Source organism: Solanum verrucosum, unplaced genomic scaffold, assembly GCF_900185275.1.
Source record: "Solanum verrucosum unplaced genomic scaffold, falcon-dt-bn FXZP01000238.1, whole genome shotgun sequence".
NCBI classification, from domain to species: Eukaryota; Viridiplantae; Streptophyta; class Magnoliopsida; order Solanales; family Solanaceae; genus Solanum; species Solanum verrucosum.
In genome coordinates this window covers 2157680-2171322 of record NW_026020630.1, presented here as the reverse complement: position 1 = coordinate 2171322, position 13643 = coordinate 2157680, and the positions used below count along the sequence as shown (strand labels likewise).

General features: G+C 32.5%; 1 protein-coding gene across 1 annotated transcript; it reads right to left on the bottom strand.

Moving 5' to 3' along the window:
- Positions 1-906: 906 nt before the first annotated feature.
- On the bottom strand, positions 907-7678 carry LOC125811648 (lycopene epsilon cyclase, chloroplastic). The gene is made up of 11 exons (XM_049491172.1): positions 7166-7678; positions 5814-5985; positions 4990-5125; positions 4767-4877; positions 4593-4695; positions 4142-4285; positions 3938-4045; positions 3755-3851; positions 3403-3528; positions 3057-3189; positions 907-1311 (listed from the first exon to the last, which is right to left on the bottom strand). Exons 1-11 carry the CDS (start codon positions 7451-7453, stop codon positions 1146-1148), a joined length of 1584 nt encoding a protein of 527 aa, XP_049347129.1. The 5' UTR covers positions 7454-7678; the 3' UTR covers positions 907-1145.
- Between the last annotated feature and the right edge of the window lie 5965 nt (positions 7679-13643).

Sequence of the window (13643 nt, the reverse complement as noted above, 5' to 3'; positions counted from 1 at the left end):
TTAAATAACATAAAAAGTGAAATGTTTTTCCTTAATTTATATTTCTCATCATTGACTTTGAGACCAACTAGTTCAAGGAGAAGATATCATATATATATTAGTGTCCAACATATATACAATAATAACAATAGTGAATTAAAATAATTTGTGAAAAGAGATGGAAAATGCTTCTTTTAAATTGTTTAAATAAACTTTTTTTTAAAATTTAAAAGAATGTTTCAAACTTCAACAGCTCACATTCATGCACTATTAATTAACTTTTATATACATTGTATTGAGAACATAAAATAATTACTCCTATTACACTAGCAAATTATCTAAAAGAAAAGGAATAAGGCAAAAGGACCTCCATAAATTATGATCGAAATTTCAGAGACATATCTTAACTAATTTAAGGTCCTATGAACTCATTTTTTTTGTAATTTTGTACACATTTTTGACTTACGTGACATTCAAACATCTCTCACGCGCCTCAACCAGTGGCGGAGCCACTTTATCATTAGGGGTTCATCCGAACCCCCTTCCGCAAAAAATTATATTATATTTACATGGTTAAAATAATTTTTTAGGTATATATAATAGATGTAGAACCCCCCTTCGGCTACTTCGTGTGTCTATTTTTTCAGATTTTGAACCTCTTATTGAAAACTCTGGCTCCGCCACTAGCCTCAACTATGCGGAATCACGGAGTGTGCCACATAAGCCAAAGGTGTACAAAATTACCAAAAAAAAATGAGTTCGGGAGGCTAATAGGACATTAGTTTAGTTAAAGTGTGTCTCTGAGATTTTGGTCATAGTCTAAAGGTACTTGTACCTTATTCCAAAAGAAAATTACAGATAATAACAATTCATCATAAGTGAAAACAATAAAAATAAAGCAGGTAATTTATGACAAATTTAAAAATAAAAAAAACTAGCAATATTATAAAATTTATATATACTGGCAATGTATATAAATTGGATCAATACATGATCTTGGACCAAAAAGAAGCAGATACAGAAACTGAAACTATGCAACTTATTCAAGCATATTAACCTAGTGAAAATGTTATATACAAGCTAAGGCCTCGAGAGACCGCGATTTCTGTTATGAATCTGAAGTAATGAGGCCTCTGATTCAACAACTATTGTAGGAGGAATTTACTCTAAAATGTAAGATAAGTTCTTATCAATGTTGCACCAGTAGGATCAGATAAAAGATGTCTGATTAAGCCTTTTCTCATGTCATTTGGTGCAATAACAAACATGTAGAAGGCAAATAACATGAGGTCTGCTGAAGAAAGACTTGAACCAAGAAATCCCTGCCACATCCTGAAAGAATAACGCTTCTCGTTACTAAAAGATGTAACTTATATACACTGACAGTATAAAGATTTTTTACGCTATCAACCTACGTTTACCTGTTGAAGGATGTTACCTTCCTTATTTTCTATGTTACTAATCTTAACTTATTATGAACGATTACATGTAGTGTTTTCTCGTTAGTACTAAGATTACAACAGTCTCACTATTCAATTGAAGTGTCTTTTAAATTCGAAAAAGGTTTAACTTATATACACGGATAGTCTTAAAAGGATTTATTATGGTAGAAGTATATCTTAACCTGTTGTAGGATGTTACCTTCCTTATTTTTGATGTTGCTGATTTCTAATTAGTCATTAGTACTGAAATTACAACATTCTCACTATTCAAACCGAAAGTGTCTTTTGTATTTGAAAAAGATTTAACTTATATACACTGATAATCGTATAAGGATATTTTAACCTGTTGTAGAATGTTGCCTTTTTTATTTTCGATGTTTTTTATCCAACTTATAATTAACGGTTACATGTAGTTATCTTTCAAGTGACTTGATTTCATTAGTATTGAAATTACAATATTCTCATTATTCAAAACAAAAATGTCTTATGTATTCAAAAAGGATTTAGCTTATATACACCGACAGACTAAAGAATTTTTACATTAGCAAAGTATTTTAACATGTTATAGGATGTTACCTTCTTTATTTTCTATGTTACTGATCCAACTTATTATGAACTAGTAAAATTACCCGCACTTCGCGCGGGAATTTAATATCACGGAATTTATAAAATAATACTTAAAACCTATCAGTCATTAAAGCTAAAACACTATATTATCTTACATACAAGATTACGTAGTAACAAACATTAATAATGTAAAGGAAAATGAAAATTATAGCATCTTATCATTTATCGTTAATAACATAAGCATAAATTAATGACTGTAAAAATGCATACAAGGATCTGTAACATAAGCAATGGTGTTAGTGAGCCACTCAACAGGAGCAAAGTACACAAATATTTAATTGTGAAGAAGAAGAGTAGGAGGGGAGGAGGAGAAGAAGAAGAAGAATAATTTTTGTTGTTTTAAAATGAGAGGAAATCCCTCTATTTATAGAAAACAAAGGGTAGTGTGAACAAATGTTAATTGTGCTTTATCGGAAAGGTTACAACTATTTGGAAAAGTTGCAATCCTTCGGAAAGGTCACAACCTTTCATAAAAGTCACAACTTTTCATAAAAGTCGCAACTCTTCGTTAAAGTCGCAACTTTTCATAAAAGTCACAACTTTTCATGAAAGGGGAATGATAGTTTTGGAAATAAATAAATTAAAAGGGAATCCTGGTTTGTGGTGGCGCCACGTAGGCGGGCCTAGGATTCTCTTTTATATATATATATATGATATATGATATGATGGTTACATGTAATTATCTTTCAAGTGACATGATTTCTCATTAGTACTAAAATTACAATATTCTCACTATTTAAAACGGAAGTGTCTTATGTATTTGAAAAGGATTTAACTTATATATACTATCTAACGAATTTATACACTATCAAAGTACTTCAACATGTTGTAAGATGTTGCCCGCCTCATTTTCGATGTTACTGATTCCACTTTATGAATGGTTACATGTAGTTATCTTTTATCTGATCTAATTTGTGTAGAAGTGTTAGTGTATGGAATTTAAACTCATTCAAAAATGATGTCATATCATCAAAGATAATGGAGTGAAGAAGCAAGATCAAGCCATACCATTTTGGCACACGGAAGAACGCGCGGAAAAATGACCTTATCCCCTCAATATCCAGCTGCAATATCAGAGCCAGTCCAAATAGGAAAAACGATCTTTGTCGTTTTCGTTCTTGTGGCCAAAGAGTGTTCCAAGCTGATAAAAGATGAATACTTGCTTAGTTCAAAAAGGTCAGAATCTATGTTGCTCGGACTCTCCACAAATGTCGTTAACCGTGTTGGATTCACCAAAAATGCACTACTTTTGGAAGATCCGACACACGCCCAACAACATTTTTGAAGAGTCCGAGCAACATAGGTTGAAATGAAATCAATGCAATCAAGAAAGGCAGAAATGCATTTCATGTACCTTGAGTTGAAATACTCGGGGTACTTGAACTAGTAAGCATGTTCTTGCTATGATTTTGTCGTAATATATTTGCAAGCACGGAAGCGCATTTTGGAGCTTCAGACAGTGATCTGACGACTGAATAACCTGTTTATGCAGTAAAAGTTTCAGAAAGCATTGCATATAAAGGATACCATATTAGGGTCATGAGTTCGAGCTATGGAATTAGCCTCTTGCAAAAATGCAGTGTAAGGCTGCGTACAGTAGACCCCTGTGGTCCAACCCTTCCCCAGACCCCGCACATAACGAGAGCTTAGTGTACCGGGATGCCCTTTTTTAATATCAAGAGTAATGTATTTTCTTCTCGTATTACCTGTGGCTGGATGAACCATGCTAGCAGCAGCACCAAATGCAAGTGTTTTTTGTTCTGTATTTGGCAAAGATCCTCCAACTGGTATGTAAGACCATTCCTACATATAATTTCGCTAACGTCATTGGCTGTCATCTTTAGACTTGAAAACAAAAATTGCACGTTAAGAAAGGTGGATTGGATTACCTCCTCGTAAATTTCTTTAATTCTTACACCAAGGGTGTTCAATCGTAACATCAGTTTTTTCTTTAACAGATCGAATGGCATTGCATCTTTTGAAGCCAAACAAGTTTCCTGCAGATAGATACTTATATTAGTCACACATAGCCAAGTTTAGTAATGTGTGGAGCATAATAACAAAAACTAGTTGACATAATATCAGAAACTAACCTCGAAAAAGACTCGTGTTGGAGACATGGGCATGGCATAGAGAAATGTTGGATATTTAGCTTCTAAAGATTGAGCGTCGTGTCTGACATAGTCTCTATAATCCATGAAAACCATCAGGCTCGGGTCATATGGATTGTTATCAACCTAAAATTCGGAAAACAACAAACGACCATACAATTACAAAACCAACCAAGCTTAGATGTCATAATATAGCAGTTGCCTTTTTATCTGATGAGTAGGAAGTCCGATTCTAAGTTAGCAATAGAAAAAGGAATAGCCATATTGAATGCATATATCCGAGACGAACACCAATCTATTAAATCAAGTAAGGATAGACCAAGAAAAGGAAAAATGAAACAATTTGCTCACATAAACTTATAAAGATAAGTATTTCGGGTGCACAACATGCAAAAACTTCAGAATTACTCTATGTTAGATGATTTTTCTCTACCTCAACTTCCACTCCATAAGCTGTTTGAACAGAAACTCTAGGACCTCCCAACTCATACTGCAAGAATTTCCCTGAGGCTGCTCCCGATGCGACAGTCACAAACCTGTTATCGTAAGTTAGTTTCAAAATGAGGAAGCAGTCAAATGTCAAGTCTAAAAAGTGACAAAACTATACCTGCAGGGAATCACAACATCACCCTCGCACTCTACAAGGCTGTGGCCATTTGTGGCCTCAACAATCCTATCCACTTTCGAGTTTAGATACAAAACACCTGCCTCCACACACCTAGGAAGATTAATGTGAATTACACCTTTAAGGAAACTAAAATGATGAAACATTTTGTAAAGAACAAATTAACGACTCGTATGACATAAGGAACAAGTTAAGTAAATTTAACCTTTTGAGTAACTCCTCGTGCAGTAAATGGCGACTAACTCTTCCATAGGCACGGCCAATAAGAATAGGATCATCATCATCAAGATATACAATGGTATCCCGCCAAACATGTTCAATGCAGGCTTGAAGACCAAGATCTGAAAAAAGAAAATATAAACATCATTTGAAAGACTAATCGAGCATCAGAAACCTCAAAACAAATAATGACAGATCCTGTGTTCATGCATGTAATTAAAATAAAGTGAATCTTCTACTATCATCATCTTAATTCTATTCAATTTTCACTAAGCCAAGGTTAGTTATTTCCTGATATCACCAAGTCTTCCTATCGTTGGACCATTGATATCCCATGACATGCTTTTGAGACACCTCTGTAACTTTCTGTTATTCCTTGATCCATTTACTCATTTGGTTCTTGAAGAGAAATATGATAAGGTTTTCGACTCTTTGAACTACTAAAATAAACCACATATTTCAAATTTCCCCTAGCATACACATTTTCTTGTGATTACCATCATACTTTGTATTCTAGGACCCTTCTTAATATTTACTATTAATGAAAGTTAAACGCGAGGGATCTAATCATTTTAAATTAGATTAAGATAAAGGATCATATTGTCTGAGAAATAAACAATCACTATGAATCTCAAGAAGACAAATTCCTAAAAGGGAGAATGTAAGTCCAATGTGCTTCAAGAAATCTCTTAGTAATAAGCCTACATGCAGAAGTCTGATTAAGGTCCGGAAAAATTAAGATATCCTGTTTCATGAAAGGATATGTAGACACGAAAGGACTCTTTGTGAAAATATAATAAAGATTACAACCTTTGAACTCATCCTCCCATACGCCATAGTTATTTGTGAAAGGAAGATCAGGCCCAACGAGCCCCACGTTCAACCCCAATTTAGCAGACTCCGCGGCAAGAGCAAGACCAGCAGGACCACAGCCAATAACCACTAAATCCAGTACAGTTTGTCCAGCTGATATTTGTCGCAACTGCAAGCTGAGATAGTATGATGAACAAAGCAAAAGTGTTTGCTACAGTATAACAACAACAACAACATACACAGTGTAATCCCACTAGTGGGGACTGAGTAGAGTATCAAGTACGCAGACCTTACCCCTGCCTTTGTAAGGTAGAGAGGTTGTTTCCGAAAGAGCCCGATAGGAACTGAAGTTTTATATTGGATAAAAGAGATTGAAAATGCAAAGAGAGACACAAGCAGGGGCAGAGCTAGCTTAGGCCTAGGGGGTCATCCGAACCCCCTTCGGTCGAAAATTACACTATTTAAACATGGTTAAAATTATATTGTGTATATAATGTAGATGTTGAACCTCATTCGACTAGTTGTATGTTTACTTATTCATATCTTAAACCCCTAAGTGAAAATCCTAGCTCCGCCACTAGACACAAGTATCTCATATCTCCGTAATAATCTCTTTACATATAGAAGATATATTACAACATACCTACGCATCACATGATCTTTTATTTATATAATAGCTAACTATAACTACTTCATAACCATTTAGGTTAAAGACACATAACTTCTAGTAACCATAAGGAACTTCCAAATAACTCCTAATAATGGTAAGAAACTGATCAATCCTCCATATGTGAAAATTCCAGGAATTTGAGAAGATGTGGATCACTATCTTCTCCTCTTTCTTCACTTCTTCCTCCTCGAATAACTATGGAATATACATGGCTTATAGACCCTTGGCTCAAAAGGGAAGAATCCGACAGGACAACAAAGTAGCAAGATACAAAACAAATGCAACAACATATAGCAATACACACTACAACAAAAAACAGTTATTAGCGGCAATAAATATGTACATTAACAAAGAGTGTTAAAGTCTTTACCGTCATTAGTTAATTATCATTAGATCCAGTGTCATTATAGCCTTTAGAGACATTTACAAAGAGTGTTAATTGCCACTAAAAATACATATTTAACAACAACTAAGCTATTGCTCGATAATTAACTACAGCTAAAGATCATTTTTGGTCTAGTGACGCATCAAAGAATAAGAAACTACGCAATAACTAAGAGATACTACTAAAAGGATAAGAATGTCACTCCCTCTAAGGTCATGTCCTCGGTAAGCTGAGTCAAACGACTACTATATAACTTCAAATTATTTACATAAGGGGATCAAGAAAATCAATCACCTCATCAGAAAGCTTAGACTGCTGATCCATATCTTTTTTCTGCTGCATTTGAACAAAAACAAGTTGCGAACCACCGGCTTTTATATAATCTTCTTCATCAGCAAAATCTTCTTTATCAACTACACAACTCTCACCTCCACTACTACTATTACATTTCACTTGCATACTACTCATAGGCCAAAAAGATTGATTTTTTCTTGGCATAATTCTCCTCCCAACTAATGGTTTCAATCTCGGACGCGTAAAAACCGCCATTGCTCCAACATTTTGAGCTCCAACACACTCCATTTTCAAGTATATACCCTTTCTCTAGCTTCTTTACTTTTGTTTTCTTCAAAAATGTTCAAAATCTGAGATCTTTTTCCATTATTTTGGTCAATTGGGTGTTTGAAAATTGAAAAATCTTGAAGAAATTTGCAAGAATTGAAGATTAATTTGATATAGATTTTGGGAATTTTGCTGTTTTTTTTGGATGGACAAGAGGGGAAAACTGAGAGAACAAGTTATATGGATAGGGAGGAGGGAAGTTTTTTTGCTGATGTGTACAATTTTTATTTCATGAATGGACACGTGGATGGATTTGATTTGCTGGAGCTATTTCATCTGGACAATAATTCAACTTGTTTTATAAAAAAAAAATGTTTTTTTCTACACTATCTTTTGTATTTGATTCTTTGAATTTTTCTAGAAAAAAAAAAACTTGTCAACATTGGGTTGTTTTCAAAAATGTAATTTCTTTTCGTTATTGTTCTTTCTCCTTTTATTTGTAGCAAGTTTTTTTTTATATTTGATTTGGATGTATTTTTATTCGAATCAAGGGTCTATCAAAAATAGTTTATCTACCTTTATACGATAGAATTATATTGAAAATGTTATCATTGTTGTTATTGTTGTTACAAGTTCTTTCATAGGTTATACCAGTATAATTAATTGCAAAATTTAACTAGAAATTAAGGAAGTGTTTGGACATGATTTGACTGAAATTGAAAAAAAAAAAATAGTAATTGCAGTTAAGTTGAAATAAAAAATATTTGAAAGTTCAAAATGTAAAATGGAGTTCAAATTTTGAAAAAAAAAATAATTAAAGGATGTTTCCATAATTTAAATTCTATATATATCAAAAATATTTTTTTAAATATAAAATACTTTCAATTTTATATACCGATTCTTGAATGTCTGGTAGAATCAATATTTAAATTTATTTAGGTTCCTACTCATTTTAAATTCGATTCAATTTTGATTCAACTTGCTTAAAATTGGTTGACTATAAAAGGAATGTTCTTAGTAACATTAATCTAAGAGTGAAGGGTCAAAAACAAATTACAATATCTTAATTTATTATGTGTCATATTTGAATTATCAGGTGTATGAATTTCTTACATGAACTACCATCAAATGTTTATCAAAACATACATTAACGGTCCATTGTTTATTTTTTCTATATGAAATCTCACCATCATTCAAGTAGAAAAATGATTAACTGATAATTGAGATGTGTTTTGATAAACATTTGATGATAGTTTCAGATAAAAAAACTCACACATCTAATCGTTCAGCTATAAACTCAAAAAATTGAGATACTTTTACTCTTTAACTAAAGAATATGATGGTTCTTCTATTTTTAATATATTATAAATATTAGAGATTCCTTTAAAAACATTTAACCATTTGTTTATGAATACATCAAATCCAATTTCATTGTTAGCAAAAATTTCTTTTTTTTCCTTTCATTTATTACAATAACGCGTTTCATGTCATAAATAAACTCAAACATATATGAGGAAAAAGATAAATTTAATTTTTTTTATATAAATGTCCTCGACTAGAAACAGACACGTCAACAAACAGATGCCTACTTTTAGAGTTTTAATAATTCAAAATACCAAAAATACCCTTAAGAGCTTCAAACTAAATGCTAACAACCAACCGTTTGCTTGTAGACTCTTATTAATAATATAAGTATATATATATATATATATATATATAAAAGTAATAGGGAAAATGGTCTGAAAAATATTCTAACTTTGGCCGAAATTGTTGTTACGATACCAAACTTTATGCAAGACCTTTTACCCCCTGCACTATTTAATAGTGTATTTAAAAAGTATATATGTGCCCACATGGACACATTATTATTTATAATTATGTAATATTTATGATATCCACGTGAGAATATATATATCTTTAAAATACACTATTAAATAGTGTAGGGGGTAAAAGGTCCTTCCAAAATTTGGTATCGTTACTGCAATTTCGATCAAAATTCAGATATATTTCAGACCCTTTTCCCTAAGTAATATATTACATAAAATAATTTATCAACAAGGTGAAAATTACAGGATGTTTGTACCATATTGGAGAAAATAATTTTTAAGAGGAGATTGTGGCATTATTTTATTTTTTTTAAAGGTCTACTCATCATCACCTATAAATAACAAATTTGTGGTGACAAACTCATTTATTGAATTGCTCCTCCAACTTATCAGCATATGAATTGAACATGGCAATATTGGTTCAATTGAAATTTTCTTTTCTGTTCATTAAAAGTTGTTGAGTTGTCTTTTCTATATTCATGTCTACAGCAAAACACTTTAGTAGGCAAGTCATGTGATTAGGCATACTTGTCCGTTTGGATTCGCTTAAAAAAAATAGTTTTTAAGTCAAAAAAAAAAAGTAGGTGAAGACGTACTTTAGATTTTTGACTTATTTTAAGTCATTTTAAGCATATTTTAAGTAATTTTTTACCTTGTCAAACACTTTCTAACTTATTTTAAGTTATTTTTTATATTTGTCAAACACTTTCAGAAATCAAAAACTAACTTAAAATAGGTTTGACCGACTTTTAATCAAATCCAAACACCCTCTTATGCCTTCACTTGGAAAATATATATATATCAAGAACATAAATTTATACAATGAAGAACATGTAAAGATGAAGTTTTGATAATATGAACAGTGGATATAAAATTAAAGGTCTGAAACATGTGTAAAACGTTTTCCTAAAAATAATATTTGTTTCCTCTCCTCTGCAAGATTGTTATTAGGGGTGGGCGTTCGGTTCTTCGGTTTGATTTTTCAATTTTAGAAAAGTGTTCATCATATACCAAATCAAATTAATTCGGTTTAGTTTTTTCTACTTTGATTCGATTTAGTTCAGTGTTTTTAAATTGACTTTTCGGGCAAATGAAAAATAAAGTGAGGACAAAATCAAAGTATAAGATACTTAAAAATTTAAAATTATGTTAAGGAATGATGTGTCTCGCCATGAAAGACGTATTGTGCTAACTAAAAGACTATATTTGTCTTTGTCAAGAATATTATGCCTCCAACTACTTCTCGAGAAAAACAAGGACAAAAACGGGCTCCTTTACATAATGTACATTGATAAAAATATTTGGGTTCCTCTTGGAAAATAATATTTGAAGTTAACTATTGAATTGTACATTTGTTGTTACTTTGATTTATTCATAAATGATTTAATTGTTAGTTGACTTCTTATTTTTAGTTAAGAGAATGTCCATATATATTATTATTTTTATTTAATTTTTAATTTTTTAAAATAAAAGTTTGGTTCTTTGGTGCACCGAAGTTCTGAGACCCTTACACAGAACCGAAAAATTGAACTTTTGAAAAATTAACATTGACATCGAACCGAAAAATCAAAGTAATTCGATTCGATTTTTCAATATTTATGCCCACCCATAATTGCTATGAAATTGCACGCAAACAATTTTAGAGGATATGATAAATCTATGAATTTCTGCACTAAGCAAAGAAAAAACTGTTTCCCATGAATATGGCCTATTTTAATTTATTTTTTAAAATTGAGAAAAAGAACTAAAAGGAAAAGTGTAAATCCTCCAAATATTAGTATAAAGTTAAATACTTAAATATACTATCGAAAAAGGATAAAATATCCATATGCTCTATTCTCTCTAAATCTCATTTTTTAGAATTACAATGGATATCTTATTATCATTGTTACATGTATATTTTATTTTTAATGTAATAAATCAAACATTTACCACATCCAAAAATAAAAAAATAAAAAAAACATTTACCACAAATATATATTTATTAATTAATCTATCATTATTTAATTTCCACATAAGCAATCATCCTCTACATACAACATTTCACTAAAATATTCAAGTTTTTCTTTAAATCAATTATTTTCAAAAAATTTCTCTTTACCCTTTCTCACAAGAGTTCCCTTTTTTTAAAATCCTCATTTGATGATGACCTGAATCTGTAATCTCAAGATTAAAGATAGAGGGTAATTACTATCTAAGACCTTATTTCATTTTATTAAATTCAAGACGTCTGTATCTGAATAATTAAGATGTTATTTTTAAATCCAAACACTAAATGGTAAATTTCATAAGTATACAATAAAATAGTTTCATTTGCACCAAAGATAACCAACTTTTCATAAACATAAAAATAGCCCAGAATTAGTGATATATGTACACGGAAGAAAACAATAATTCCAACAAAATGGCCATATGTATATGTTATGTATCAATATGTATATATAATGTATTGCTATTGTATAAATAGTTTATACTTGTGTATATATGATGTTTAATTATATATCAGAGATGTATATATATCTATATACATTGTTGATACGATAAAATATACACTAAGTATACATTGCAATTTTTTTTAAAAAAAATATTTTTGAACCAACTCAAATCTCCTTTAAACAATTTCAAAATTTAGATATGAGCTCTTCTCAACGTTTCGAGACTTTTAATATATTATTCACTCGAAACGAATCACATTTATGGCATGTCGATTTTCGAAGTCGAGGTTTGAATATGAAAGAAGAAAAAGAAGAAGAAGGCGAGGAAAACAATGAAGAAATAAGTGTATGACCCTCCTGGTCATTTCTGTGTCTTGCATTCTACGTGTCATTTAGAGCGTTCCTGTAGCGACCCCAAGTCATTTATGACTTGCTGGGACTGACAGTTCGGTCACCTAGTCGTTCGTTTGGTCTTGGTGCGAGTTTTTGTGTTTTGGAGCTTATGAACCTTGAACGATCATTTTCGATCAAAAGTTCAAGAAGACGACCTCAGAAGAGAATTCTGACGGTTCCATCAGCTCCGGAGTGGCCAAATTAGGCTAGTAGCATAGTTGGAACGAGTATCGAGGCCTTCGATGCGAGTTTGGACCACTAGGCGTTTTAGCCTTTGAAATTTGGCCTAAGGTTGACTTTGGTCAACATTCTTGGAAAACATGCTTAGATGAAAATTCCGTCAGCGCAGTTAGCTCCGGAATGTTGAGTTTGGTCTAGAACGACCTTTCGTTCGACTCCCGAGGCCTCTGGATTCATTTCGAGCCCCTTAGTGGATTTTGGTTAAAATGGCATTTGGAAGTGGGACCCACTTTTTATCGAGATAACCTCTGATGGGAATTTTGACTGTGCCGTTGAGTCCGAAATATCGAATTTGATATGGTTGCATATCTCTTTTGCATGCACGGGGTTCCGAACGAGATCGGAGCACCCCGTCAAAGTTTTTAGTTTTTGGGAAAAGTGTAGAAAATCTGCTATAAGATGCAGAAAAACCAGCAACTTTTCCCCAAACTTAAACCCTCATAACTCTCTCATCTCTCAATCGATTTGGGCAATTCAAAAGGCAAAGTTGTGAGATTTTTTTAGGACAACGCGTTGGTGAGCTCGGATAGTGATTTGGGGTCCCCATTTGAGGTAATTTTCGTAAAATACCTGCCGCCACGACTTTTTTTGTGAGCTTGATTTTAGAAGATTTTGAGACTTGTTTTCTCAGCCTTTCTAGGTCCGATTTCAGTGATTTTTGAGGCTATCTTGAGTGGTTTTTCGAGGAGAACGTAGTGGTGTTGTCGCATTTCACTGTAGACCTCCAGTTTCTGGTAAATATATTGATTCAACTGCTGTCCCATTTCTAGTTTTAGAGAAAGTTTGGGTTTTGGTTGCATGTTGATATTGTGTTGTTCCCGATCCCCGAATAGTGTCCCATTTTGGGACATGAGCTGGGGGAACTGGTTAAAATCCACTTTTGGGGTTAATTCTAGAATTTCCAACGCGGGTCCCACTTTTCTCGTTTTGATCCCGAAATTGGTCTGTCTCAATTTATTGTGATTTTGGTGTCTAAACGACCGTAATAACGTTGTGACTCTATTTTTGATAGCGGGGCAGCGTTTTGAGGACGTTCGAAAAGGGAAAACTCTTGAGAAGTGATTTTGGAGTGCGTGTGATCGGCCTACAGGTAGGCTACGGTTTTCCCTCTCTTAGATTGAGCTTGAGAGTGTGAATGCATGTTGATTAGTTGGGATTTGGGTTGGTAGTGATTGAATCATGCATAGGTGTTTAGAAATCATATTTTTGGCCTATTTCGGGAATTATCGGGTAACTGTGAACATGCTTTGTGTTATTAATTGTCCCTCTTTGCTATGTGGAGTACTTGTATGCTCGATGACTATTTGTTGAAGCATT